The sequence below is a fragment of the Leptonychotes weddellii genome, chromosome 4, assembly GCF_054177405.1.
Source record: "Leptonychotes weddellii isolate Sample4059 chromosome 4, ASM5417740v2, whole genome shotgun sequence".
Classification (NCBI taxonomy): Eukaryota; Metazoa; Chordata; class Mammalia; order Carnivora; family Phocidae; genus Leptonychotes; species Leptonychotes weddellii.
In genome coordinates, this window is record NC_138372.1 from 38,486,074 (window position 1) to 38,513,587 (window position 27,514).

General features: G+C 46.2%; 1 protein-coding gene and 1 non-coding gene across 3 annotated transcripts; one reads left to right on the top strand and one right to left on the bottom strand.

Annotated features, from left to right (window-relative positions):
- The first annotated feature begins 5,152 nt into the window (after positions 1-5,152).
- On the top strand, positions 5,153-27,514 carry SHISAL2A (shisa like 2A). Of its 2 annotated transcripts, none has more exons than XM_081818426.1 (3): positions 5,153-5,603; positions 12,449-12,588; positions 27,260-27,514. In XM_081818426.1, exons 1-3 carry the CDS (start codon positions 5,422-5,424, stop codon positions 27,436-27,438), a joined length of 501 nt encoding a protein of 166 aa, XP_081674552.1. In that variant the 5' UTR covers positions 5,153-5,421; the 3' UTR covers positions 27,439-27,514. The 2 variants fall into 2 exon arrangements, with proteins under 2 accessions (XP_081674552.1, XP_006730778.1); XM_006730715.3 differs by lacking the exon at positions 27,260-27,514 and adding an exon at positions 22,654-22,934 and having other exon boundaries at positions 5,164-5,603.
- TRNAK-CUU (transfer RNA lysine (anticodon CUU)) lies at positions 21,707-21,779 on the bottom strand. Its single transcript has one exon. It is a non-coding gene; the product is annotated as a tRNA-Lys (tRNA).

Genomic DNA, 27,514 nt, shown 5'->3' on the forward strand with positions numbered 1-27,514 from the left:
TTGTAGTATTTCCATATAATGAGTATATTTCCACGTATTCAGCAATAAAAAGGAAGAACTATCTGTACACGCAACAATCTCTGAGTATCTCAAAGGCAGTATGGTGAGGAAAAGAAGTCAGACACAAAAGACTTACTATCCAATTCCATTAGCAAAGTTCAAGAACAGGCAGAACTTATCTACAGGGACAGAGAGCAGAGCAGTGGTGTCTAAGGCAAAGATGGGGGTGTAAGGGGGCACAAGGGATGGCAATGGGAGATGGAAATGTGTCGTATGTCAACTGTGGTGGGGGTAAAATGAATGTATATATTTGTCAAACTCACCAAGCTATACACTTAAAATGGGTATGTTTTATTGTTTATAAAATATACCTCAATAAAATTGATTTTAAAAAAAGGAAAAAAACCTCAAGAGAGGCATCACTGTATAGCAATAAAAGAAACTGAAAGGAATCTAAATGGAAAACTACAAGGCAGCAAACATGGATGAACGAGATTGAGCATATACATCAGTACAAAGCTCACTAACATAAGATTGAGTGAAAAAAAAATAGGTTCCAGAAGAATACATGCAGTATAATGATTTCTTTTTTTTTTTTTTAAGGATTTTATTTATTTGACAGAGAGAGAGAGCACAAGTAGGCAGAACAGCAGGGAGAGGGAGAGGAAGAAGCAGGCTCTTCACCGAGCAGGGAGCCTGACATGGGGCTCGATCCCAGGACCCTGGGATCATGACCTGAGCTGAAGGCAGCCGCTTAACCGACTGAGCCACCCAGGCGCCCCGATTTCTATTTAAAATTTTATCACATGTAGGGGTGTCTGGGTGGCTCCACTGGTTGAGCTTCAGACTCTTGATTTTGGCTCAGGTCATGATATCAGGGTCCTGGGTTCAGCCCCTCCTCAGGCTCTGCTCTCAGCGAGGGGTCTGCTTGAGGATTCTCTCCCTCTCCCTCTGCCCCTCCCCCTGCGTGTGCTCTCTCTCTCTCTCAAATAAATAAATAAATCTTCTAAAAAATTAAAAGCAGGGAGAGTAATACTGCATAGGGTTGTAGTGGGTTTTAAAAAGAGTGGATGAAAAGCACAGAACACAATCTTGAGATTACAGTGTTATCCATAAATGTGAGTTCTCCCTGCTCACCCCTCCCTCCTATAGTTTCTTTCCCTTGTGGTATTGGAGACTCTGGTCCCCGGACCTCAGTTGGGGAGGAAGGAGTTGGTGGCACAGGACTCTGATCAGTTACTGGCTGTGTGGGTTTGGGTAAATCACTTAACCTACCTGAGTCTCAGTTACTTTGCAAGATGGGAAGAATAACACCTATCTCAAAGGAAGTTTTCAAGGACTATATGACATACAAGATGGGAAACTACCAGGTATTTAGTAGGGTTACAATAAGTGCCTGCAAGAAGAACAAGCACTAGAGTAGGATTTAGGCCAAAAGAGCTAGAGGATTTTAGCATAGGCTCCACAGAGCTCAAGGGCTCCATGGTTAGAGTTCAGGGGGGTGGTCCATAAACTTGTAATGGGTAAAAATTACATCCTGTTTTCACTAACCTGTAATTGGAATTTAGTATTTCTTTCTGTCATGCAGGTAAGCAACAAATCACAGTACTATTCAGCAGTACCTGTGACTCTGTCACCAATAGAAATCATAGTTTCGTATTATATTACAATAGCAATATCTTGAAGATACTGTTTACACTCATTCACCACCTCAAAATTACAATAGCTAATAGACCAATCTCTAGATCTTGCTATTTAATGTTTAAGAAACAACATTCATAAAATAAATATACTTTTAAAGATTTTATTTATTTATTTGACAGAGAGAGCACACAAGCAGGGTGAGCAGCAGAGGGAGAGGGAGACACAGGCTCTCCGCTGAGCAAGGAGCCCAGTGTGGGGCTCGATCCCAGCACCCTGGGATCACGACCTGAGCCGAAGGCAGACACTTAACCGACTGAGTCACCCAGGCGTCCCATAAAATAAGTATTTTTTAAAAAATATTTTGAGGGGTGCCTGGGTGGCTCAGTCAGTTAAATGCCTGACTTCAGCTCAGGTCATAATTTTGGGGTCCTGGGATCAAGCCCCACATCAGGCTGCGTGCTCAGCAAGGAGTCTGATTGTCCCTCTCTCTCCCTCTGCCCCTCCCTCTGCTTGTGCTCTCTCTCCCTGTCTCTCTCAAATAAATAAATAAAATCTTTAAAAATATTTTGATAATGATTCTATATAACTGGTATTCTTGTTATCCTAAGTAATTTACTTTTTGTGGTTAAGAAGTACTCTTCTGAATAGGGGTCCATAAGTCTTCATCAGACCGCCAAGGAACCCTTGGCTATACAGACCTGGGTGCTTCCTGCCTGGGCCATCGACTGTTGTGTGACACTGGGTTTGTTATTTTTCAGGGGCACAATCATCCCTGCTTGGCTCACCCCACAGGGTTGTTGGGAGGAACAAATTAATTCTTGGCTGGGAAAGGGTTCTGGAAACTGCTGGCAGCTTCACAATTTTCCCAAAAGTCAGAGCAGAGTGCTTTCTACCTCCCAGCTAAACCCTGTCTCCAGGAGACCTCTATCCTTTCCACAGGATTTCCACTCCGCCCCCTTTACTTTCCATCTGGTAAAGAGGCCAAAGTGCACCTTCATTAGGGTATGCCATCCAGCCTCCAGGTGCACAGCTCAGTAGAAAGGTTTTCTGGGGGACAGTAACAATTCCCTCCAATTTTCATATTTGACCTTATAGTGACCCTTGAGGACACTACCCCCTCAAAATTCTTCCTCTCTCCTTCAGACAGTGACCACTCTGCAGCCATCGTCCCCACATTTCCCCTTTCACTGCCCTGTCCTATGATCATCTTGTGACTCCTCCACCATACTGTGTGTTTCTCAAGGGCAGACCCAGATCTGACCCCTCTCAGGGACTCCAGTGCTCAGCTCAAAAGCATGGCACACATTAGCATCTTAGAAGCTGGCCAAATGATGAAAGGTAACCTGAAACAGAGAGAAAAATCGGGGAAGGGGGAGAGCTAGGGTTTGAGTCCAGATTGCCTGATGCCCATGTTTATGCCACACACACCCAAAGCAAAGAATGGAGAAACTGGGGAGTCTCAAGGCACCACAATAGCTATTTCCTACTCTACCTACTCCTGTGAAAAATTAGAAGAGCTAAAGATCTTGTCATCTTAAGCTAGCCCCTGCCCATCTGTCCAATGAGAAATTCAGTGGCTTTCAAACCTTTTTGACCTGACTCAAAAGAAATGCACTTTACATTGTGATCTGGTCCATAATACATACATACATATGTAACTGAAATAAGCATTTTATGAAAGAATACTTAGCTTTACTATCCGCAGTGCACTTTTTCTGTTCCATTTAATTATTCTTTTTTATTTATTTATTTATTTTAAGTAGGCTCCACGCCCATCATGGAGCCCAACACGGGGCTTGAACTCACCACCCTGAGATCAAAACCTGAGCTGAGATCAAGAGTCTGACAACCGACTGAGACACCCTGGCATTCCTAATTACTATTTTTTAGAGCTAGCTGTGACTGATTAATTGGTTACATGTCCCACAGGTCTTTTTCAGTCCCAATACCCTGTGACTAGCTGAATGGGATATAAAATGGGACAACTAGGGGCAGCTGGGTGGCTCAGATGGTTATGCATCTGCCTTCAGCTCAGGTCATGATCTCTGGTTCCTGGGATGGAGCCCCACCTTGGACTCCTAGATTAGCAGGGAGCCTGCTTCTACCTTTGCCTCTCCCCCTGCTCACACACTCTCTCTCTCACAAATGAATAAATAAAATCTTTAAAATTTTTTTTAAAAAGTGGGATAACTAAAGCTCAGGAGTCTCTAGTCCTGGATCAGTGCAATTGGGGAAAGCTGTGTACCTCTCAAAGCCTCAGTTTCCCCACTGTACCCTGAGAGGACAGGCAATTTCTAAGGGCCACATATGGCCCCTTCAGACTGTGATCCCCTAACCCTAGTGAGAACACTGCTCTTGTGATCTGGAAATAATTTCTGAGAGTGGAAAGGTGTGCCGGCTTTGCTTCCTGGGGGGTGGGGTTCCATTTGGGATCATGTAGCCTCCTTGTCCTAGGCCAGGGTGGCAGGGAGTCTGAACAGAAGAGTGTGAATATGTCAGTACGAGTTAGCTGCTCAGGGAAGGAAGAGACAGACAGGCCAGGAAGCCAAAGGTTTAAAACTCCACTGGAGGGATTCCTGCCTGGCTCAGTTGATGGAGGGAACGACTCTTGATCTCAGGGTTGTGGGTTGGAGGTTACTTAAAAATAAAATCTTAGGACGCCTGGGTGGCTCAGTCGGTTCAGCACCTGCCTCCTCTCAGGTCATGATCCCAGGTACCTGGGGTCCAGCCCCTCCTCCCGTCTGCTTCTCCCCCCTCCCCCCACTCCCTACACAACGGTGAGTCTCCTTTTCCCTCTGCCCCTTCCCACCCTCCCCCCTCCGGCTCGTGTGTGCGCGCGCGCACGGCGCGCGCGCGCTCTCTCTCAAATAAATAAAATCTTAAAAAAAAAAAAAAAAGTCCACTGGAAAAGAGGCACAGTGAGAACCCCAGAAAGAACAAGGGCTTGGGGACTAGACAGACCCAGGTTAAAATCCCACGGACTTGAGGACTGGGGGAAATGACCTCTCTGGCACTTAGCTCTCATTTATAAAATGGGTTTGAAAATCCCTGGCCCTCTGGGTTGGTGTGAAGGCTAAGTGAAGTAGTGTACTAATCATCCCATACCTGACCCTGCGGTGTGGTCGCCGGCTGGCCGCTTGTGTCCCGCACGAGCCTGGGCCGGCCCTGAGACTGCCGGCGTCGAGCACAGCGCCGAGCACCAGGAGGGTGCTCAAGGGCAGCTGTGGAATCCGCGGCGGTGGCTTCGATTCCCGCCCTGCCACCTCGGACATGTCTTGTAGTCTCTCTGCGCACTCAGCACCCTCGTGCATAAACTGGGAACGCGGTGAGACGGGTGGGGGAAGCGCAGGACAGACTCGCGCCCAGGAGGCTCCGCCGGGTAGCTCCCTCCTTTCGGCTCCGCGGGTCGCCCTCCCATCCGGTCCCCCCGCCTCGCGCTCGCGCTCCGGCGCCCGCTGCCCCCCACCCCCCGCCTTCGCGCCACTCTCCACTCCCACCGCTCCTCCGCTCTCCTCCTCCTCTCTTTCCTCCTCCTCCTCCACATGCCCTCCCGCCGCGCCCGGTCCGCGTACCTGGTCGCCTTTCCCGGTCCTCAGGGACTCTAGGTCTCTAACTGCTGCGTCTCCGCGCCTCTCGCCGCGTCCCTCTGTCGCGCTGCTCCTCTCTGCTTTTTCTCTCCCTCAGTCTCTTTCTCCGGCTTAGTTCTGTCTCCGTCCGTTCCTCGCTCGCCCGGCCGTCTGGCGGCCCGAGGTGGCGGCGGGCCCGGCGCGGGGCGCGATGAGCGACGCTTGCACGAGCTACGTGAGCGCAGAGCAGGAGGTGGTGCGTGGCTTCAGCTGCCCGCGGCCCGGGGGCGAGGCGGCCGCCGTCTTCTGCTGCGGCTTCCGCGACCACAAGTACTGCTGCGACGACCCGCACAGCTTCTTCCCCTACGAGCACAGCTACATGTGGTGGCTCAGGTACCGGCCGTGGCGCTAACCCTAGCTAGAACCCCACTCCAGTCTTAGCCCCTCACCGCACCCTCAGTCCAGCGCGTGCAAAACCCTCAGTCCTCACCCACGTGCCCACCCCAGCATCAGCATCGACCCGCACCCGCCCTTTAGCCCTTCAGGCCCAATACTGACCTTTGCTCTCACCAAGCCAACTCCCTCTGTAACCCTTTCCCCCATCCTGACCTGAACCATTATTCAGATCCAAACTTGAACCTCACCCCCAACTCCACTGGAGAAACTTCAGTCCATCCCTACTCCCAGTGTCATCCTCTGCCACCCTGAACCCAGCCCCACATTACACACCAACCCTCTCCCTGACAAAATACTCCCATCTCCCACATTACAGGAAACCCAAACTCTACCCTAATCCAAGAGCTCACCAGGGTCCCCATCCTAATATTAGCCTGACCTCATCCCTGACTTTACTCACTCCCCAGTCAATATCCATCACCAGCCCCAACCCCCCCCCCCCCCCGAGTCCTCAAGGCAACCCACCTTGACTCCAAACATGGTCTATCCCTACACCCAGACCTCAGCCCCAGGTCTTACTCCTCACCTCATGCTACACCCCAAGTCAATCCCAGCCTAGCTGAGGCTCAACCCTTTCTTCCTCCTCATATTTAGTCATTCTTTCAGCTACCCCTTACTGAGCACTTAGCTGTGCCAGGCTGGGGGTGGGTACTGGGGATCTACTCTACTCCTGAGCTAAAGCAGAGGACCAAGGAATCAGAGCTGCATGCAATGTCATAATGCCACAGCAGAAGCCAGCTCAGTATAGATTAATAGAAGTGTAATTTGGGTGAATCCCCACCCAAAGGACCTCAGTTTCCCTGCCTGTTCAAGAAAGGGGGTGGATAGGCCAGTGTTGACATTCCTGGAACCAAGAATGGTGCTGAGAGGGCAGTGGGTCTCAGTTCCTAGCCGTCTCCAAAGGCCTCACCCAGAAAATAGGACCCGAGCCTGTGCCTGCTCTGGGAAATAGGTATCGGCAAAAATGGAGTGGGCCATCTCAGTAGACAGTGATTTTCCTGTTCCTGGAGGTATATGACCAGAGGCTGCATACCCTCTGGGTGGGAAAGGACATTCTGCCAAAGAAACCTCTCTGAGCCTGTCTTTATAACTGTCAAATGAAGAGGATGATAAATGATTGCCCTGATTTCTGACTAGGACCAAAGAGATAAAGAGGTGAAATCAACTTGACATATGCCACTGACAATTATAGATAATCACTTTTTCTAGACTGCTCAACCTGTAATTCTTTTTTTTTAATTTTTTTAATTTACTTATTTGACAGAGAAAAACACAGCGAGAGAGGGAACCACAAGCAGGGGGAGTGGGAGAGGGAGAAGCAGGCTTCCCGCAGAGCAGGGAGCCTGATGCGGGGGCTCGATCCCGGGACCCCGGGACCATGACCTGAGCCGAAGGCAGACGCTTAACGACTGAGCCACCCAGGCGCCCCTCAACCTGTAATTCTAAAACTATTTTCAGATGGCCAGGTTTTCCAGTCCTGCACATTCGGCTGCCATCTGTAACTGAGGATTTAATTTATTTTCTATTCAACCATATATTCATTCATTCCTTATAGCCTTTGCTTTGTGCCAGGTGCCATGCTCAGCAATAGGGAGACAAAAATTAATTATTCCCTGTCCCTGAGGAGCTCATCATCCATTCAGAGAGATATGACATGTACCTAGAGTATAACAATGGAGTATTTGCTGAAGACCCACTGTGTACTTAACACTGAGCTGGGTGCTGAAATATGGTAGCACTGACCTCCCTTAGAGGTATAGAGACAGTGTAGAACTTTGGGGCTGATTAGAACCCAGTCAGTCCAAACCGTGGCTCTGTCACTTAATAGCTATGTGAATTCGGCCAAATTATCTCCAAAGCTCTTTTCTCATCTTCAAAATGGCAATCGTACTACCTGTCTCGTGGAATTGTTGTGAGGATTAAGTGAAATAATGCATGTGAAAGTGACTAGTACATACTATATGTCCTCAGTAGAAGGGAGTTTCTTTCCCTGCTTCACAGGTGGGAAAGTGAATCTGGGAGTACAAAAGTGAATTGTCCAAGATCTTCTAGCGATGCCTTTATAGACTGAGATTTAAAGAACATCACCTAGGACGAACCAAGAGTTAGATGTATTCACACGTTCACAACCCTGGCATGTCTTCTGTCCATTTTACAGATGAGAACACTTGAAAGCAGTTAAGTTAATCTCTGGTAAGGCCCTGCTGAGAGCAAGTGGCAGAGCTGGGATGAAAACTCAGGCCTGTCTGGCCAAAGTCCGGGCTTGTCCTGTGGCACAACTGTCTAAATCTAGCCTGGCCCTCTCATAACCCCCTTCACTCAGATCATTTGAAAAGACACTCATTGACCCTCTACTATCTTCTGGGCACTGTGCTGGCCCTTGGAGACACACACCCCCTCAGCACCTAGCCAAGATCCCCTCCCTCTTCTAACATCTCCTTCCCTCTAACACCCCTGTGGTCCCTCCTGTTGCCTTCGCCCCTCGTGATATGTGGAATGCTTTAGTGGCTCAGACAATGAGGTGGAGGGTTGGATGGGGTGACCTCTGAGGTCACATCACATGTCAGTGTGCTCCCGTTCTGTGACCTCAAGGGCAGTGGAAAGGTTTAGCCCGCAGGGCTGACTTTTCTTTTCTTTTTTTTTTTTTAAAGATTTTATTTATTTATTTGAAGAGAGAGACACAGCGAGAGAGGGAACACAAGCAGGGGGAGTGGCAGAGGGAGAAGCAGGCTTCCCGCCGAGCAGGGAGCCCGATGCGGGGCTCGATCCCAGGACCCTGGGATCACGACCTGAGCCGAAGGCAGACGCTTAACGACTGAGCCACCCAGGCGCCCCTGGGCTGACTTTTCTTAGGCTTGGACATAACATGGTTCATAAACATCACAGACAGTTACAAAGTGGAGGAGAGGACCGGAGGGTCCCCCAGGACATCTAGGTAATCAATGTAGCTTAAACCCTAAAACAACCCTTCTAGAGTGCTCCATTGCAGGGTGGAGACCTTGTTTTGCTCTCAACTCCATTTGGCCTTTTTCATGAAAGTTGGTCCTTAAAAATATAAGATCCCCAGGTAAACAACTGTTTCCTTGGGTAGTGCTCAAGGAGAACTGCTGTCTTTAAAAGTGTGTCTCAGGAAGTGAAGACTCCCTGTGGAGAAGCAGCTGGTGCTATCACATGTCTGGTCCACTTTCCGAACACCCTCTATTAGCAGCCCTGTTTTTTACCAGGATGTGAGCCAAAAGGCAGCAGCCTTGCTGCAGGGCAGAATCGGTTGTCAGGCACTGTGTGTACACCACCTCATTTAATCTTTAGGGACACCTGGTGAGATAGGAACCTTTACAAATGAAGAAAATGAAGATCAAGAGATGAAGGATTTTTCAGTTTATATATGACAGAACCCAGATTTGAACTTAGAACAGCCTAACTCAAAAGCCCTAACGGAGAAATGTTGGACCGCCTCTCCAATTCTCTCCCAGGGGTCACAGTGTGTTATCTCTCTGAGAGTTATGGATCTGTGAACTCCTAAAAGGCTAGCAGCTCTTCAGTTTCCCACCCAGGGCAGGAAACTCTAACTTCACTGAAAAGTGTACTCATCCCGGTATTCTTTTTTTTTTTTTTTAAAGATTTTTTATTCATTGATTTGACAGAGAGAGACACAGCGAGAGAGGAAACACAAGCAGGGGGAGTGGGAGAGGGAGAAGCAGGCTTCCCGCAGAGCAGGGAGCCCGATGCGGGGCTCGATCCCAGGACCCTGGGATCATGACCTGAGCTGAAGGCAGACGCTTAACGACTGAGCCGCCCAGGCACCCCTCATCCCGGTATTTTTTACAAACCCGTGCAATAATAGAAAACTTACCACCTCTCAAGGCAGTCCATTCACCTGGGACAACTCTAATCATTTAAAGTTCATCTTCGGCCAAGCACAGATGTTTCCCCTTGGAGCTGCCTCGGTTGTTTCCAGCTCTGTCCTTGGGCCCTGATTCCTCTGTCCCCAGACAGACCATCAGAGACAGCGCCCGCTCCCTGTCTGACTGCTAATCTGGGATATCTCCTGCCAGCTCTCTCACCCATTCCTCAAAGGACCTTCTTTTTAGAGGGCCCTTTCCATCCAGGCAGCCACAGAGGTACCATGTAAAGTGTGGGGGCCCAACTGGAGCCCAAGTCTTCCAGATAATAGCCTTATAAACAGCATATCTCAAAAGGGGAAATAATGTTTGATTAAAGTACTTATAAGAACTAAAAGGTACTGCATGCTCAATATGGAAAATGTGGAAAGGACAGAGGAATCATGGGAGATCCAGTGTCTTAGCTTGGATTCCCCAAAAGACTTAGAAACAAGGATTTGAGGGCAAGTGGTTTTTATGGAAAGCCATCCTAGAAAACATGGGTTGAGCGTGGCAAAGTGAGGCAGGGAAGGGTAAGAGCAAATGATAGTGGGTCACCACTGGGGTCACTGGAACTTAAGCCCACTGAGCTCTGCCAGCCCATGTAGAAATTACACCTCAGAGTCATCCCACCTGAGGGCCAGGAAACTGGATATTCACATACAGTCTGTGTCAATCATTGGTTCTGTGTCGATGGGAGAAGGGAGGCATTAGTTTTCCTGCACTTCTCACCTGCTCAATGTACAGATGGAGACTGTTCTGGGCCCAGAGAAAACCCTCAGGCCAAGGGATATAGATGCTGGCATTTGAAACTCTGGCCAGAATATTCTACAATTACAAGACCCCATGGGACATGGACAGGACATCCACAGCCTGCACTACAACCAGAGACAGCCTGTTAGCATTTTGGTGTATTTCTATCCAACCTTACATATGTATAATTATGTATATGTTTATTTAAATTGGAATTATGTTATATATTTAGTATCATGTCCTACTCTTTTCACTTAGCATTATCTCATCAGAACTTATCCTTGATCTTTTTTTATTTTATTTTTTAAATATTTTTATTTATTTGAGAGAGAGAGCACGCACAAGCAGGGGGAGAAGCAGGAAGAGGGAGAGGCAGACTCCCTGCTGAGCAAGGAGCCCGATGTGGGATTCGATCCCAGCGCCCTGGGATCATGACCTGAGCCAAAGGCAGACGCTTAACCAACTGAGCCACTCAGGCGTCCCTATCCTTGATCTTAAATATTATTTGAAAACATGTTTTTAATGGCTCTAAACTATTCCATTGCAGGGGTGTTCAATAATTTATTTAGCCATGGGAAGACAGATTTTCCAAAGCTCTAAGGTGATTCTGCTTAGTGGAACTTAGCTATCAACTACCTGGGAAATAAGTCACCAGCTAGCTGGGAGCAAAATCTGGCAGAAGTGGCAAGGGCAAGAGTCTGGGGGTGGGGTCAGGGCGAGGGGTGGGCAGAAAAGCTGGTGAAGAAGTCATAGACAGGAAGGGCACACAAACAAAGCCTGCTACTTACCTATCCGCTACTGTTGGGAGAATATCTTACAGTGCCTGACACATAGTAGGTACTCAGTAATATTTACTAAATGCTTACTATGTGCCACGGCTTCTGCAAGGGGAGGACAAAGCTGATTATTTATGGTCTGGTTCTGCCTTCAAGAAACACATGAGGAATATGTTGAACACCTACTATGTGTCAAGAATATTACATATATTAGTCATCCTTACTACCTCCTGTGAAGTACTGTGTTTTGGGGTTTTTTTTAAGAGTTTATTTACTTAACAGAGAGAGCGCACACAAGCAGCGGGGAGCAGCAGAGGGAGAGGGAGAAGGGGACTCCCCACTGAGCAGGGACTCTGGGATCATGACCTGAGCCAAAGGCAGACGCTTAACTGACAGAGCCACCCAGGTGCCTCTGTGAAATACTGTGTTTTGACCATTTTCACTTTTCAGACAAAGAAGCTGAGGCTCAAAATGTATAATAACTTCATCAAGATCTCAGAGTGAGTTGTTACATATCTGGGTTCTAACCCAGGTAGGTTTGGTTCCAAAGCCCTTTGCTCTTTCCTGCCACATTGGGCTGCCTGACTCAGAGGGAAGTGCTAAAGGCCCTGAGGAAAGTGTCCTGGGTGGATTAGCCTGGCATGGGTGGGCAAAGGAGAAAGAAAGATGGCCAAGGAAAGCATTATTGAGGTCAGGAGACATTTGAGATGGGCCTTCAAGGACAGGTAAAACTCTAATGTGGGGAGATGATAGGGAGGAATCATATGAAGCAGGAAAGACAGTGACTCCCAAATGAGCCAGGAGGTAGTCGTCTGGAGACCAGGTGACCAGGGCCTGACTTGGGGCAGAGGTGGCAAGGTTGGAGGGTGAGGGAACAGCAGTGGGGAGGTCTTCTAAACATGGAGTCCACACTGGCGTGATGACCCAGTGGAGGGTGAGTCGGAAACTACCTGGAAGGAGGTTGGAAGGACAGCTGGTTTTTAGCTAAGGCCTACTATGTGTCATGATCTTTAAGAAACAGCATCATGGGGAGGGCTCTTTAAGACCATCTCCAGCTCCCTGGGGTGGGGATGGGGGGCGGGGGATGCACGTTGAAGAAAGTAGGGAGGGAAGGAGAAAACAGGAAGGGAAACACAAATTGATTCCCAATTATGTGGTGGCACTGACGCAAGTCGTGTCACATATGTGGTGAGTCCTGGGCACACAGCTAATGCTGTGTCTCATGCTTAGGCCCAAACGGCCTAAGGCAAGTAGAGACAGAACAAAAGTTGAAGGCAGCCTATGCCTATAACACCGACAACACTTCACGTCTAACGGGTTGCCTCCAAAGTCCCCTCCCGACACTCAGCACCCTCTGGTCTTCTCTCCCCAGCATTGGCGCCCTTGTGGGCCTGTCCATAGCAGCAGTGGTTCTCCTGGCCTTCATCGTCACCGCCTGCGTGCTTTGCTACCTGTTCATCAGCTCTAAGCCCCACACGAAGTTGGACCCAGGCTTAAGCCTCCAGCCTCCAGGTAAGAAACAGACCTCATGATTTCCTTGTAGTAAACAGGCTAGCACCTTTACAGAGGGGGGGATATTTTGATGATGTTTGGAACATTTGCCTCACGAGAGTTCCTAGAATATTCCGAAGCAGCAGCACATTTTTTTAGGAGGTTCATGATCTGAACATTTTCATCCCAAACTCTTCATGTGCTCAGTGTTTATCAAAATAACTTGACATAGTCAGCATTCTATTTGTCACACAAAGATTAATCCATCTTGTGGATTTTCTCAGACAGTGTTTTCAAATTCTAGCCTTAGGGAATGAAAACTGATTTTAATATTATCCCAAACAAAATAGAATTAATAAGCAAAATTTGCTGCTCTCCAGCAATTTGTTCAGAAATTAAGTACAGTTATTTTTCAACAATCTGAATTGCTGGACTACCCCCTCCTTCATTATTAATAAGCATAGGCCCTCTAGAGCCTCAAAAGGCCCCCCTGCCAAAAGGGTTGCTTTTTCATAAGTCTTTATTGCACACATTTTTACAAACTCTGCAAGGTACTGTGAAAGATACAAGTGCCTACTGGCAAGTGATCTTTCTCTGTAGTTTGGTAGACAACACTCAAAATGAGTATTATTATCTCCATTTTACAGATGAGAAAAATCAAGGCTAAGACAGATTAGATGACTTACTCAAAGTGTCACAGCTAATAAATTGTAAGGCTAAAATTCAGCCTCTGTTTTTCTACCTTGAATCATGTTCTTTCTTCTGCCTACCACACTGGGTCTGTGCAGATATATAATTAAGTACAAAATTGTTTAATACCAAATGTAAGGAGAATTTCAAAAAGGAGAGTAGATTTGAATGAGTGCTGAATTAGCAAAGGAGTTTGTTGAGTAAAAGGAGAAAAGGCATTCCAGGATAGGATAAATAATGGGTAAAAGTGTGTGGGCAGTTCTGAGTAAGACCTATGCAGTGACTGGGTCATTCACCCTGGGGCACCATAGGAAATAAGGCCAGGCAGGAATTTAAGCTAGGCAGAAGAAGCAGGGTGGCAATTAGAGCAGTAGAAAGGTGGGTAGTAGCTAAATTTCAGAGAAAGACAGAGAGGGCTTTTTTAGTTGTAAAACATTAGTTTTCCAACTTGACATCAACTTGTGCAACAAACAACAGCACAAGGACCCTTCTCAGATCCTGGTGACAATAAATAACCCTGCTGTTGCTGAGCACTGAAAAGCAGGAGGGATGGCTTTTGAGGGTAGAAGGATTCTTCTGACTCGCCTTGTAGTCAGGAACCTGGGAAGCAGTGGCTAGGGCACAGGAAGAAAGCCTGAGCATAGATCCAGACAGCCCAGGGAGACCAGACACAGCCCAGGCTTCAACTTTTATAGAGAAAAATCACAGAAGTTAATGAAATGCATAAAAGAACCTATCTCATGAGATATGGCATGTATGTGGATAGAAGGCTCAATATCATAGACATACCAGTTCTCCCCAAATTAATTTATAAATAAAATTCCCAATAAAATATTTCATGGAATTTGTCAAATTAGTTCTAAAATTAATCTAGAAGAGTAAAAGTGCAAAACAATTTTGGAAAAGAAAGAGGAGGGACTTGCCCTATCAGATAACAGACATTTTTAAAAGATTTAAGAATTGTCCGCTTGATATTGGCACAGCAATTGACAGATAGAATTGGGCAATGCAGTGGTCCTCAGTGGGGTGTACATTTGCTCCCCCCCCGCCCCCGACGCAGGGACATTTGGCAATGTCTGGAGACATTTTTGGTTGTCGCAACTGGGGAAGGTATCTCTTGGTAGAGGCCAGGGATGCTGTTAAACATCCTACAATACAGAAGACAACGCTCCACAGCAAAGAATTATCCAACCCAAAATGTAAATAGTGCCAATGTTGAAAAACCCTAGAACAAAAAGAGAGTCTAGGGGCGCCTGGGTGGCTCAGTCATTAAGCGTCTACCTTCGGCTCAGGTCATGATCCTGGGGTCCTGGGATGGAGCCCCGTGTCGGGCTCCCCGCTCAGCGGAAAGCCTGCTTCTCTCTCTCCCTCTGCTGCTTCCCCTTGCTTGTGTGCTCACTCTCGCGCTCTCTCTCTCTCTGTCAAGTAAATAAATAAAATCTTAAAAAAAAGAGAGAGAGATTAGAAACAGATTAATTAAAATACAGGAATTTGAATAAAACATCTAATTTTTTTAAATAAGGGGAAAAATTGGCAAATTTGCCTTCATCAAATGCAAATAGTCATGAAATAAAAATAAAACAGGGGTGCCTGGGTAGCTCAGTCAGTTAAGTGTCCAACTCTTGATTTCAGTTCAGGTCATGATCTCAGGGTCATGGGATGAAGCCTGAGTGGGCCTCAGTGCTCAGTGGGGAGCCTGCTTAATATTCTTTCTCTCCCTCTGTCCCTCCCCACCCCACTCCCTCTCTCTCTCCCTCTCTCTCTCTCAAAAAAAAAAAAAAGACATCATACATAATGTTATAAAACAAATGATGGACTGCAAGGATATTATAAAGATAAATACACACATGTAAACAATCCTCATTATTCACAGAGTTGATATTTGCAAGTTTGTCTGCTTGCTAAAATTTATCTGTAACCTCAAAATCAATACTTGCAGTGCTTTTGAGGTCATTTGTGGATGTGGATATGTGAAGAGCAGCAAAAAATTTGAGTTGCCCTATCACACACATTCCCAGCTGAGGTTAAACAAGTCTACGCTCTGCCTTCTTGTTTTCAGCTCTCATACTGTAAACAAGTGTCTATTTAGTGCCATGTTTTTTGCATTTTTGTGATTCTTGTTAACTTCACTGTTTAAAGTGGCCCCCAGGGGCGCCTGGGTGGCTCAGTTGGTTAGGCGACTGCCTTCGGCTCAGGTCATGATCCTGGAATCCCTGGATCGAGTCCCGCATCGGGCTCCCTGCTCGGCAGGGAGTCTGCTTCTCCCTCTGACCCTCCCCCCTCTCATGTGCTCTCTCTCATTCTCTCTCTCTCAAATAAATAAATAAAATCTTTAAAATAAAAAAATAAAAAAAATAAAGTGGCCCCCAAATGTAGTGCTGAAGTATTCTCTCCTGTTCCTAAGCATAAGAAGGCTGTGATGTACCCTGTGGAGAAAATACATGTGGTAGATAAACTTTGTTCAGGCAGGAGTTATAGTGCTGTTGGTCATGAGTTCAATGTTAATGAGTCAATAATATATACTAAACAATGTGTCTTCAAACAAAACACACAAACAACAAATTTATGTATTGGTCAGTTGACAAAACTGTTGTGACCAGAGGCTCACAGGCACCTAACCTTGTATTTTCCCTAGGAGCAATGATTCAGCATTCATTAATTCAGTGTTTGTGGTAACTTTATAGAATATAACTACTGTGAATAATGAGAATCAACTATATATAAAATAGAGATGAGGCTGATATCCAGAATATATAGGCACATCTTTAAACAAATGAGGAAAATGTAATTTACAAAAAAAGAAATACAAATGCTCAACACATATGAAAAAATGCTGCTCAACCCTACTAATGAGAAGAATGCGGGGCATCTGGGTGGCTCAGATGGTTAAGTGTCCAACTCTTGAGTTCTGCTCAGGTCATGATCTCAGGGTTGTGAGATTGAGCCTTGTGTTGGGCTCTGCACCAGGTGTGGAGCCTGCTTAAGAGTCTCTCTCTCCATCTTCCTCTGCCCTGACCCCCAATAAAGAAAGAAAGAAGAATCCAATTAAGGATGATGTAACTTTTTAATTTTTTTTAACTTTTTAATTTTTTTTTAAAGATTTATTTATTTTAGAGAGAGAGAGAGGAAGATGTATTTATTTGGGAAAGACTGAGAGAGAAAGAGAGTATGTGCACAAGTGGGGAGGGGAAAGGGAGGGGAAGAGAGTGAATCTTCTAGAAGACTCCCTGCTGAGTGCTGAGGGTCACTCAGTGGGCTCGATCTCACAACCCTGAGACCATTACCTGAACCGAAATCAAGAGTTGGATACTTAACCCACTGAGCCACCCTGGCGCCCCAATTATATAACTTTTTTAAACAATTACATTGGCGGGGTGCCTGGCTGGCTCAGTCAGAGGAGCATGCAACTCTTAATCTTGGGGTCATGAGTTCAAGTCCCACATTGGGGGTAGTGATTACTAAAAAAAATAAACTTTTTTTTTTTTAAAGATTTTATTTATTTATTTATTTTGAGAGAGAGAATGAGAGACAGAGAGCATGAGAGGGAGGAGGGTCAGAGGGAGAAGCAGACTCCCTGCTGAGCAGGGAGCCCGATGCGGGACTCGATCCCGGGACTCCAGGATCATGACCTGAGCCGAAGGCAGTCGCTTAACCAACTGAGCCACCCAGGCGCCCTAAAAAAAATAAACTTAAAAAAAATCAATTACATTGGCAAAAGTCCCAAAATGGATCATATTAATAGTGAGAAATTTGGGTGTGAGGAATTGATACTGTCATATGCTACTGGTAAGAGTATAAATTGGCACAACCACTTTGTGGACCAATTTGGCAATATCTATTTAAACTAACAATATCTATACCCTATACCCCATAATTCCACTTCTAATTATCTGCCTTAGAGAAATAGTTGCACTAGGAGAAGACTTGTACAGAAAGATCCATGATAGCTTGTCATATTTAAAACAAACTAAATGTCCATCAGTAGAGGAATAATGAAATATGATATCACAGTTAAAAAGAATGAACTAATTCTAAATAGACCACCTCATTTGCTCTTCACAGTAACTGGGCAGAGTATAGATCTTATTACTATGCATTTTACAGTTGAGGATTTTGCAGACGGGGACCCAAAGTCACCTAGTGAGTGAGTGACAGAGCCAAGTCAGCCTTACCTGCTCCTTTGTCTCCTTATCCCTGTGCTGTGACAGGGAAGTCCTCACTGTGTACCAGACGCTGAAACTTGACATGCACGATCTCATCTCATTTTCCCAACTATCCCAGTGCGGTAGATATTATTGCCCCCTGTCTTACAGATGCAAAAGGCAGGTGTCAGGGAGGTTAGATGATTTGCCCAAGGGTTTACAGCTTATAAATCGTGGAACTGGAATTCAAACACGTGTTTCTTTTTGTGTCCCCAAAGTCCCATTCTTTCTGTGTCACCAGGCCCGGTCTGTGGGGTGCTCCTGCTTGTGTCCTGCTCCCCTCCCCTCTCCCCACTTTATCCCCCCAAACCTTTCTGACTCAAACGAAATATAGTTCATGCCTTGGCCCTGTGAATGAAAACCACCCTCCTACTTTTCACTGCTCAGCCACCAGCTGGATTATTCAGTCTCTAGGGCTTGAGACAGCTTGTGTTCTTGCTTTTTGCTTCTTATTTTTAAGATGGAAAATGCATTTCCTGACCTTTTACTAAGTGATAGATTTCAGCTCTCTCTGCCTTTTGCCCAAACTCAGCTCTTAGTTCCTCCCCTTCATTAAGTGCCACGCTCTCCTTCCTCTGAACTCACAGCATCTACCAGGAGCCTCCTGTCCCTCCTGCATCTGAGACAGTTTACAGGCCCACTGTCTTACATTCATCAGAGCTTTACCTTTACAAAAATGTTTCATTTCTGTCTCCCTCTCTAGTAGGACATGTGCAGAGATCATTAGCCCCATTGTATAGCAGAGGAAACCAAGGGTTAGCCAAGGGAAGTGAATTAGCCAAGTCCACACAGCTAGTGAGCTTGTGTTGCTGAGGAGTCAACCCCAATCTCCCAGATTCTAAAGCCTACAATCATGGCACTGTATCTTGGGGCCATGATATCTGACTAGGGGGATAAGAGCAGAGTGGAAATGGACCAGAGTTTCTGAAAATAGATTCCTCCTGCTGCCCAGGCATTCTGTACTATCCCATCACTCCCACCCCAACCCCATCCCCCAAACTCAGGATGCAACATAGACCGTAACTTTCTTACTCTGGTACTCTGTGAGGAACTAGCTTGGTCAGAAGGGTGACTGAGTTCCTACTGTTATGCTAGGTGCTATGCTTTAAACACCTTATCCCATTTAACCTGCTCAACTACTCTGCCAAGTGGCTATTATCAACTCTATTTTGCAGATGAGGTGAATGAGGTAAATGTAGAGGTGATATTCCAACCTAGACACATTTAATAAGAGACAAAAAAAACAGGGGGAAAATGATAGGCAAGAGTTCAGTTCTCCCTCTAAAAGGTGTTGGTGGGAGATCCCTAATCAGCCATTCTCACCATCCATCAGCTTGGTGTTTTCATAAAGTTAAGCATACACTTACTCTATGTATTAGCTTCCTACAGCTGCTGTAACAAATTTCCACAAGCTTAACATAACAGAAATGCATTATCTCACATTTCCGGGGCCCAGAAATCCAAAATCAGTCTCACTGGGGTGAAATTAAAGGCTCCAAGGCAGAATCTGTTCCTCGCCTTGTCCAGTTCCCTTTGCTTGTAGCTGTATCACTGCAATCTCTACATGTCTCTTTACATCACTCTGTGTGTGTCCGTCTCCCTCTGCCTTTCTCTTATAAAGGCAGTGGTGATGGCATTTAGGACCCACCCAGATAATTCAGGATAAGCTCCTTATCTCAAAATCCTTAATTTGGGGCGCCTGGGTGGTTCAGTTGGTTAAGCGTCTGCCTTTGGCTCAGGTCATGATCCCAGGGTCCTGGGATCGAGCCCTGAGTCGGGCTCCCTGCTCAGTGGGGAGCCTGCTTCTCCCTCTCTCTCTCTCTGCAGCTCCCCCTGCTTGTGCTCTCCCCCCCACACCCTCTGTCAAATAGTAAATAAAACCGTTAGAAAAAAATAACACCTTAATTTAATCACATCTGCAAAATTTTACCATATAAGGTAACATTCACAGGTTCCAGAGATTAGGACCTAATATCTGGGGGCTACCATTCAGCCCACTGTACCATGCAAATCAGCAATTACACTCCTACATATTTATCCTAGAGACATGAAAATGTATGTCTGCACAAAACCATACATGAATGTTCATAGCAGCTTTATTTGTAATTGACAAAAACTGGAAACAACCCAAAAGTCCTGCAATGAACAGATGGTACAACCACCCAATGGAATATATGCAGCCATAAAAAGGAATGCACTATTGATACACACAACAACTTAAATGGATTTCAAGGGTGTTATATAGAGCGAAAAAAGCCAATCTTAAAAGGTTGTATACTATATAGTTCCATTTATATCACACTTCTGCTATGACAAAATTATAGTAATGGAGAACGGGTTAGTGGTTACCAGGAGTTAGGTTTAGGAGGAAGGTCCGAGTATAAAGAGGAAGCATGAAAAAGTTTCTTTGTGGTGATGGAAGAGTTCTTTATCCTGACTGTGGCAGTGATTATATAAATCTATATATGTGATAAACTTTGACAGTACCATACACCAAAAAAAAATATATATATATAAAAACTGGTAGAAATTGAATAGGATTTGTAGTTTAGTTAATCATATTGTATCAATGTCAGTCTCCTAGTTTTGAAGTTATTCTATGGTTATTTAAGATGTTATCATTGGGGAAAGCTACCTTAGGTGAAGGATAAGTGTACTATTTTTGTAACTTCTTTTTTTTTTTTTTAAAGATTTTATTACTTATTTGAGAGAGAAAGAGAGAGAGAGCTCAGAGGGAGAAGCAGACTCCCTGCTGAGCAGGGAGCCTGATGCGGGACTCAATCCAGGGACTCCAGGATCATGACCTGAGCCGAAGGCAGTCGCTTAACCAACTGAGCCACCCAGGCGTCCTATTTTTGTAACTTCTTATGAGTCTTCAATTATTTAAAAATAGAAAGTTCAAAACAAAACAAACAACAAAAAAGGAAATTTATTGGCTCTGTGGGTAAGAAGTCTAAAAGTGAGGTAGGCTTTATGCATGGCTTGAATAGAAGTTCACTATGTCGGGGCACCTGGGTGGCTCAGTCGTTAAGCGTCTGCCTTCGGCTCAGGTCATGATCCCAGGGTCCTGGGATCGAGCCCCGCATCGGGCTCCCTGCTCGGCGGGAAGCCTGCTTCTCCCTCTCCCACTCCCCCTGCTTGTGTTCCCTCTCTCGCTGTGTCTCTGTCAAATAAATAAAATCTTAAAAAAAAAGTTCACTATGTCGTCAGGCTTGTGGCTCTATCCTCTAAGATTCTTTCAACTCTACCCTCTATTTTGAGTTGGCTTACTCCTCAGGCTGACTTTTCTTATGGTAGAAAGTTGGCTACCAATAGTCCCTGGGGCCACCAGCTTTTTGTTTCCCTCTAGCCAGGAGAAGAAAGAGGGAACTAGCTCTTCCTTCAAAGTGTGTGGGGGGAGCTGAGCTCTACTCTGATTGGACCATTCAGGTCATGTGTCCACCCCTAAACCAATCATTGTCCCCAGGGAAATGCTATGCACCCATCATTACCAATCCATGTGGCAAAGGAATGGGATTATCTGATTGGCTCAGATCAACCCTACTCCTAGAGCTGGGATGGGACCAATACCACCCAAATATAATTGCTATTACCAGATGGGAAGAGGTGGAATGAATGTTAAGTAGTCAACTCCAATGTCCAATATAACTTCCTTCTTAAAATTCACTCTTCCCCTAGTTTCAGAGGCATCATTCTTCCTGGGTATCCCCAATCAATGGAGTTTTCTAGACAGAGAAGGTATAAAATGTCATTCCAGGCAGAAGAAACAGCACAAGCAAAAAATCAGAGATGTAAAGGAATGGCACTATTTAGGGCACAATAAAAACCTTGGTGTCGCAAACATCGAGTTCTTAAGGGAAGAGTGATAGTAATGAAGCCAAAGAGAAGGGAAGGGACAGTATGTGAAGAGCCTTGAATGCCACCCCAAGGATGACAGGTAATGGGAAGACATTGAAGGCTTTTGAGAAAGAACAGTACATGGACTCACTTGACTTTAGAAAGCTCTCTCCGGCTACAAACTGGAGGGTAGACTGAAGGAGATCCAACTAGAGGCTGTTCCAGTGGTCTGGGAGGAAGAAGATGAAAGCCTGACTGAGGGTGGTGGCCCTGAAGATGTAGAGAAATGGGTGAATATGGAAGATGGTAATTGGTGGAATCAGAGGGACTTGGTGACTCCCATTTCCGGCTTGAACAGTTGATATGCTATTTTTTTTTTTTTTTAAGATCTTATTTTAAAGTAATCTCTATACCCAACATGGGGCTTGAACCCACAACCCTGAGATCAAGAGTCTCATGCTCCACCAACTGAGCCAGCCAGGTACCCCTGAACGCTTGATACACATTTTATCCAAAAAGGCAGGAATGCTCAATTGTGTTAAATGCTCCTAATAAGTCAAGGGAGGTAAGGATTTGTAAGTGACTGTGGGATTTAGTGACAAAATGTTTTGAGGTATGTTGGGAGCAGAAACCAAGTAGATTTCGGCAGAGTAAGTCATGAACGAGAAGTGGGGAATACTAATGCCAAGTGAGCCTCCTTTCAAGCTCATATACAAGAGGAGGAGAGGATAAATCAGTAGTGTGTCATGGAATCTGTTCTTAAAGAAGAGAATAATGTATGTTTTAAATTTTTCCAGCACTTCTCTGCATGCTAGCTGTGTAGTCAGCCTGTATCCTCATCTATAAAATGAGTTTTTAATAGTACCTACCTCATGGGTTTATGGCCAAGGTCAAGTCTTCATTTTTTCCTAACAATTATTTATTGTCTGTCTCCTGCACTAGACTTTAAGTTCATTAGAAGCACTGACAGCTCCTAGTGAATGATGTAGTATGTTGTTAATAAATATTTGTTAAGCGAATGATGCATTTAAGACTGAGTGAGTCCGGGGGCACCTGGGTGGCTCGGTTAAGCGACTGCCTTCTGCTCAGGTCATGATCCTGGAGTCTCGGGATCGAGTCCCACATTGGGCTCCTCGCTTAGCGGGGAGTCTGCTTCTCCCTCTGACCCTCCCCCCTCTCCTGTGCTCTCTCTCATTCTCGCTCTCTCAAGTAAATAAATAAATAAATAATCTTAAAAAAAAAAAAAGACTGAGTGAGTCCTGCCCAAGGTAAGCACTCAGGAAAGTTAGCCAGGGTGCATGTGACTGTCAGGGAGGAAAGTCTGTAAGAGGAATGCCTTCCGCTTGCTGTTTTCCAGACCCCAAAGAGGAGGCGCCCCCTGACTGCCAAGGTGGAAATGCAGGCAATTCGATGGAGGTGCCAGGAGTGAGCATTCTTGGGCAGAATCACCCCTTCCTGAACCCATGGCTAGACTGCAATGAGGAGCAGGCTGTGGACCCCAAACTTCTGCTCCAGCACTGCTTCATGGCCACAATGACTGCCAGTGACATCCCAGGCAGCCCTCAGGAGTCCCTTGTCCCAAATCTAGACCCATGTGGACCAACCCCATAAACATCCAATAAATGTTTCTACACCATCCTTTTCTGGAACCTCTTTTCCATGAAAGGTGGGGGTGGGGATGAGCAAAGGGACTTTGGAGACTGGTGGGATAAATGAGGGCTTTTCCCAGCAAACCCACCCAGGCCCTGCTTTGGACCCAGTTATACTGCTCTGCCTGGCCTATTGTGGGTCAAAGAGAGTTTAGACATGAATCCCAGGGAAATGGTCAGTAACAACTCCAGGCAATCAGGGGGGAGTCTGGGGCCAATGGAGGCTCAGAGGAGCCCCTCACCTAACTTAGGGAGTCAGAGAACTCTGACTTGGTCTTCCTGTCACAGAGCAGGTATACTCAGGATCCCCCAGGAAGATGGCTGGGACCCAGAGGCAGCTGACTCCTACTTCTGCAGCTCTGCTACGAGGAACAGAATGAAAAGGAGTGTAGAGTTTGGTGGGGGGATTAAATTACTTAGTCCACACAAGGTACTTGAACAGTATTGGCTCATGGAAATCACTATGTGTTAGCTATCATCATCATCATCATCATTATTATTGTTATTGTTATTATTTCATTGTTAAGGAATCTTAGGGTAGGATGGCTGACTGCCACCCCTCTCCTGGCTGTTCTCTTCATCTTAACTTTGGCAGTAGCTTTGGGCTTTGCCTTGGAAGTGCAAGGCAAGGACTGAGGAGACTCAGTGGCCACTGAAAGCAGTTCTCAACATTTCTGACAGTGATATGACCTGCTGCTAGATTTGGCAACAGTAAAATGGCTACTCTTATTTGTGCATGGGAACTGAGCCAGCCAAGGGCACACGGTGGGGTGGCAAGGCAGGGTGAATCACCTGCAGAAGTGGCCTAGGCCAGAAGTCGAGAGACCTTGGTTTTGGTCTTCATTTGTTGTCTACTGTGTGTATAAGTGTGTGTGTGTGTGTGTGCATATGTGTATGTGTGCATATATGTCTCTTTTATGTGCGTGTGTGTGTGTATGTGTGTTTTATTTTCAGTGCTCTGAACCCAGCACCTTCGTCCACTTATCGTACATCCAGCAGTGTCTATTCTATGCTAGGACTTGCATGGATTACCAGAAACAACAGTGAATCAGCCAGAGCTGCTGCCCTCAAGGGGATCCCATGGAGGGCAAGGAGAGCACACAAAAGGGAAGTGGGCCCAATGGTGGCCCCTTATGCAGTCTGAGCAAGGAATAAGTGATGTCTGAGCTGAATCATCAAAGATGAGTCAAAATTTCCAGGTGAGACAAGGTCAGAAGACATTATGTTCAGAATACAACTTGTTCCAAATCAGAGCGAGCCTAACCCAGCTCAGGAACGGCAAGTTATCTTTTGGACAGAGAGCTTAGGGTACTTGTGTGTGTGTGTATGTGTGTGGCACGAGTGGGTGACAGACGGGAGGTTTAGTCACTAATGTTCTTCATGACCTTTCACAGGACAGATCCTGTCTCTCTTCTTAGTATCCCCATCAGTAAATTTCAGTTTTCCTCCAAACTTCCTGTGCTGAGCCTTCCAGGAAGATTCAAAGAAGAATCCAATACTGCCCAGTAATCCCCAATACTTTAGGCTGCTCATGGTCTGATGGGGGGACGTAATCTATAAATTGTAAAAACTCAGTTGGTCATCAGAGGCCTAAAGCAGTGGTTCTCACACTTCAGACTGCATCAGAATCAGATGGAGGACTTGTTAAAACACGGATTGCTGGGCCCACCTCTCTCCCACCTTGCAATGTCTGAATCTGTAGGTCTGGAGTAAGTCCTCACAATTTTAACTAGTTCCAGGTGAGGATGCTGCTGCTGGTCTGGGCCAGCGTTTTGAACATGACTGGCCAGGAAGAACAAAGAGGACGCAGCTAGAGAGATTAAGAGGAAACCTCACACTGAGCAGGTTCCCTAAAGGTCCAGTAGCACTTCCCAGCAGGAGCCTGTGTAGATGGGGTGGGAATAGGTAGAAAACAGACTGTGTGGGGCACCTGGGTGCCTCAGATGGTTAAGCGTCTGCCTTCGGCTCAGGTCATGATCCCAGGTTCCTGGGATCGAGCCCCATATTGGGCTCCTGGCTCAGCAGGGAGCCTGCTTCTCCCTCTCCCTCGGCCTCTCCCCCTGTTCATGCTCTCTCTCTCTCTGTATCTCGGTGTCTCAAATGAATAAATAAAAAAATCTTCAAAAGAAAAGAAAAGAAAACAGACTGTGTGTTACCTTTGCTGACCTATACATCCCAGACCCCATAAAGCTCTTCCCATCCCCCATGTTTCAGGTTCTCCCATTTGAATTCAATCAGTCCTCAGAGCTGGCTCTCACTGGGGTTGGCTTGTCTGTGTCTGGGGTCAGAAGCCAACTGCCCTCCCTGTGAAGTGGGAGCCCCCTTCCTCAGGGCCGTGGAGGAGGAAGGAAGCTGGGAGGGCTGACGCACAGACAGAAATAGTCTGCGCTCACCGCTGCTCCCAAGCACACATCGACCAGCAATTATCTCTTGTAAATTGCTTTCCCGGTTCTGTTCAGAACATGTGTGTGTGCCTGCCTGCCTGAGAACAAACACTCGGAAGGCACAGGGTGGAGGTGGCTAGCTGGGGAGTGGGCTCCAGATGGAGGGAAGCCCAAGTTTGAATCTTCAGCCAAGAATTAGGGAACTGTTGAATCTTAGACCTCAGAAATACTAGAACCTTGCACTCGCCCTTATAACATCCTGCTAGTTGGTTTTCCAGCCTCTCAAACACTCTCATTTGTTTATTCCTTCAACATTGACTGCCAGGGATTCTCTGCCAGAATCTGGGCTAAATGAAGTCCCAGTCCCTATCCTGAAGGAGCTCATGGCTATGGCATCTACAGGAGATCCCTAACACAGCTAAGGGCTTCAGGGAAGCTTCTTGGAGGAAGTGATGTCTGAATTAAGTCTTGAAGAACCCACTGACAGGTGAAAAGGGGTTTGTGATGCAAGATGGGGAACAGCATTTAAGGCACAGGGAATAGTATACACAAAGGCCTGAGCTAGGAGAGAGCAGATGGTGATTCAAGGGACAATAAATAGATCAGTTTGGGTGGACACTGGAGTCAAGGTGGGATGGTGAGAGATGAAGCTGGAGGGGTATGTGGGCCAAGTCCTGAAGACTTTGCCATAGTAAGGGTCTTAGGCTTTATCCTGAGGGCAACAGAAGTGACTGGAAAGGGTTTAGCATGGGAAGGAACTCAGAACCTTATGTGATAGCTTGCTTTCATGTTCTTCATGACACTGAAGTAAAATGTGTTACCCAGGAGCTCTGCTTTGGGGGCCTATTGAACACCTGCTCTTTTGGTTCCTGAGACCTCAGAAGTCTGAAGGGCAGTGATGGCTCACGTGTCCACAAGAAATGACTCAGGCCCTGGACTCTTATTAGGGGGAGGAGACCATTCCACTGTCATTAATGGTCTATGCCCAGTTAGCTCAGGGGCCAGAGCCTGGTACAACAAAGGCCCAGGCCATAGACCAGAGCCCAGAAGAGTGCTGTGCCTCACTCTGTCCCAGAGACCCAGGAGGCTCTCATGTGCATGGCACTGACAAGGGTACGAATGGCTCCTTGCATACCTTCTCCACACCTCACAGGATTAAGACCACCCAGAGTGGATGGTCCACTCAGGGAGTGTTGACATCCTGTGGTCCCAGCACTGTGACAAGCCCTTTAGGAGAGAAGATATAGCTCTCTAAGTCTTGGGGACTTACCACTAGGGATGAACCCCTAGGGAGCAGTCAGAGAATTCAAAAGCAAATGTCAAGCTGTGGGTTAAGAGCCATTAGAGTTGCAGAGAGTTTATAACAGAAGAAAAGAAATAGCCTTGGAAGCCTTTATGGAGGAAGTGGGGGTTGAATTTGATCTTGATGGATGATGGCAATATTTGAAGGGTCTCAATGAGGTAGAGAAAGTGTTCTATAATGTCAACTTTATATTTAAAGAGACTACTACTTGTGGCTCTAGGGCTTTGGACAAGTAGATCATTCATTCACCAGCCCTACCCCAGCCATAGTCATTCAACAAACACACACTTAATATCTTTTGTGTGCCAGACCTTGCTCTGAGCACAAGGAACGAAGTAATGAGTCAGTCAAAGTTCCTGTCTTTGGGGAGTTCTCAGGCTACTGGGGAAGCCTGATAACTTAAAGAGACAGTTACAATACAGTGTAGAAAGTGCTTTGTTCATTCACTGATTGAAAGGTGGTTATGCTAACTTTGTACATGGTGTTACATTAGTGCAATGTAACTTTGCCACCCCTCAGTCAAGGGATGCAATGTATTTTCCCATCCTTTCTTTCTATGCTGACTTTGTGATTTGCTTTAAAAAATAGCAAGTGGCAGAAGTGACACTGTGCCACTTTTGAATCTAGGCTTTAAAGAGACTTTGCAGCTTCCTCTCTCAACTTCTTGGAATGCAGTGTCACTATGCAAGGAGCCTGGGCTATCCCACTGGAAGACGAGACCACGCAGAAGCTACATGAGCTCTCCCCTGAGGCCCTCTAGACCAACCAGCTCCCAGTTGAGTGACCAGAAGAGTGAAACTACATGAGTGACTCCAGGTGAGATCAACAGAAGAACCACCAGCTAAGCCCAAAGTGCCAATCCACAGAATCATGAGCAAATAA

What these genes read in the sequence shown, in the direction of transcription:
- SHISAL2A (XM_006730715.3), top strand. Translation starts at nt 5,422, where the DNA reads ATGAGCGACGCTTGCACGAGCTACGTGAGCGCAGAGCAGGAGGTGGTG. An exon ending in AGCTACATGTGGTGGCTCAG is followed by an intron (nt 5,604 to 12,448) that starts GTACCGGCCGTG and finishes TTCTCTCCCCAG; the next exon opens with CATTGGCGCCCTTGTGGGCC. An exon ending in CTTAAGCCTCCAGCCTCCAG is followed by an intron (nt 12,589 to 22,653) that starts GTAAGAAACAGA and finishes GCTGTTTTCCAG; the next exon opens with ACCCCAAAGAGGAGGCGCCC.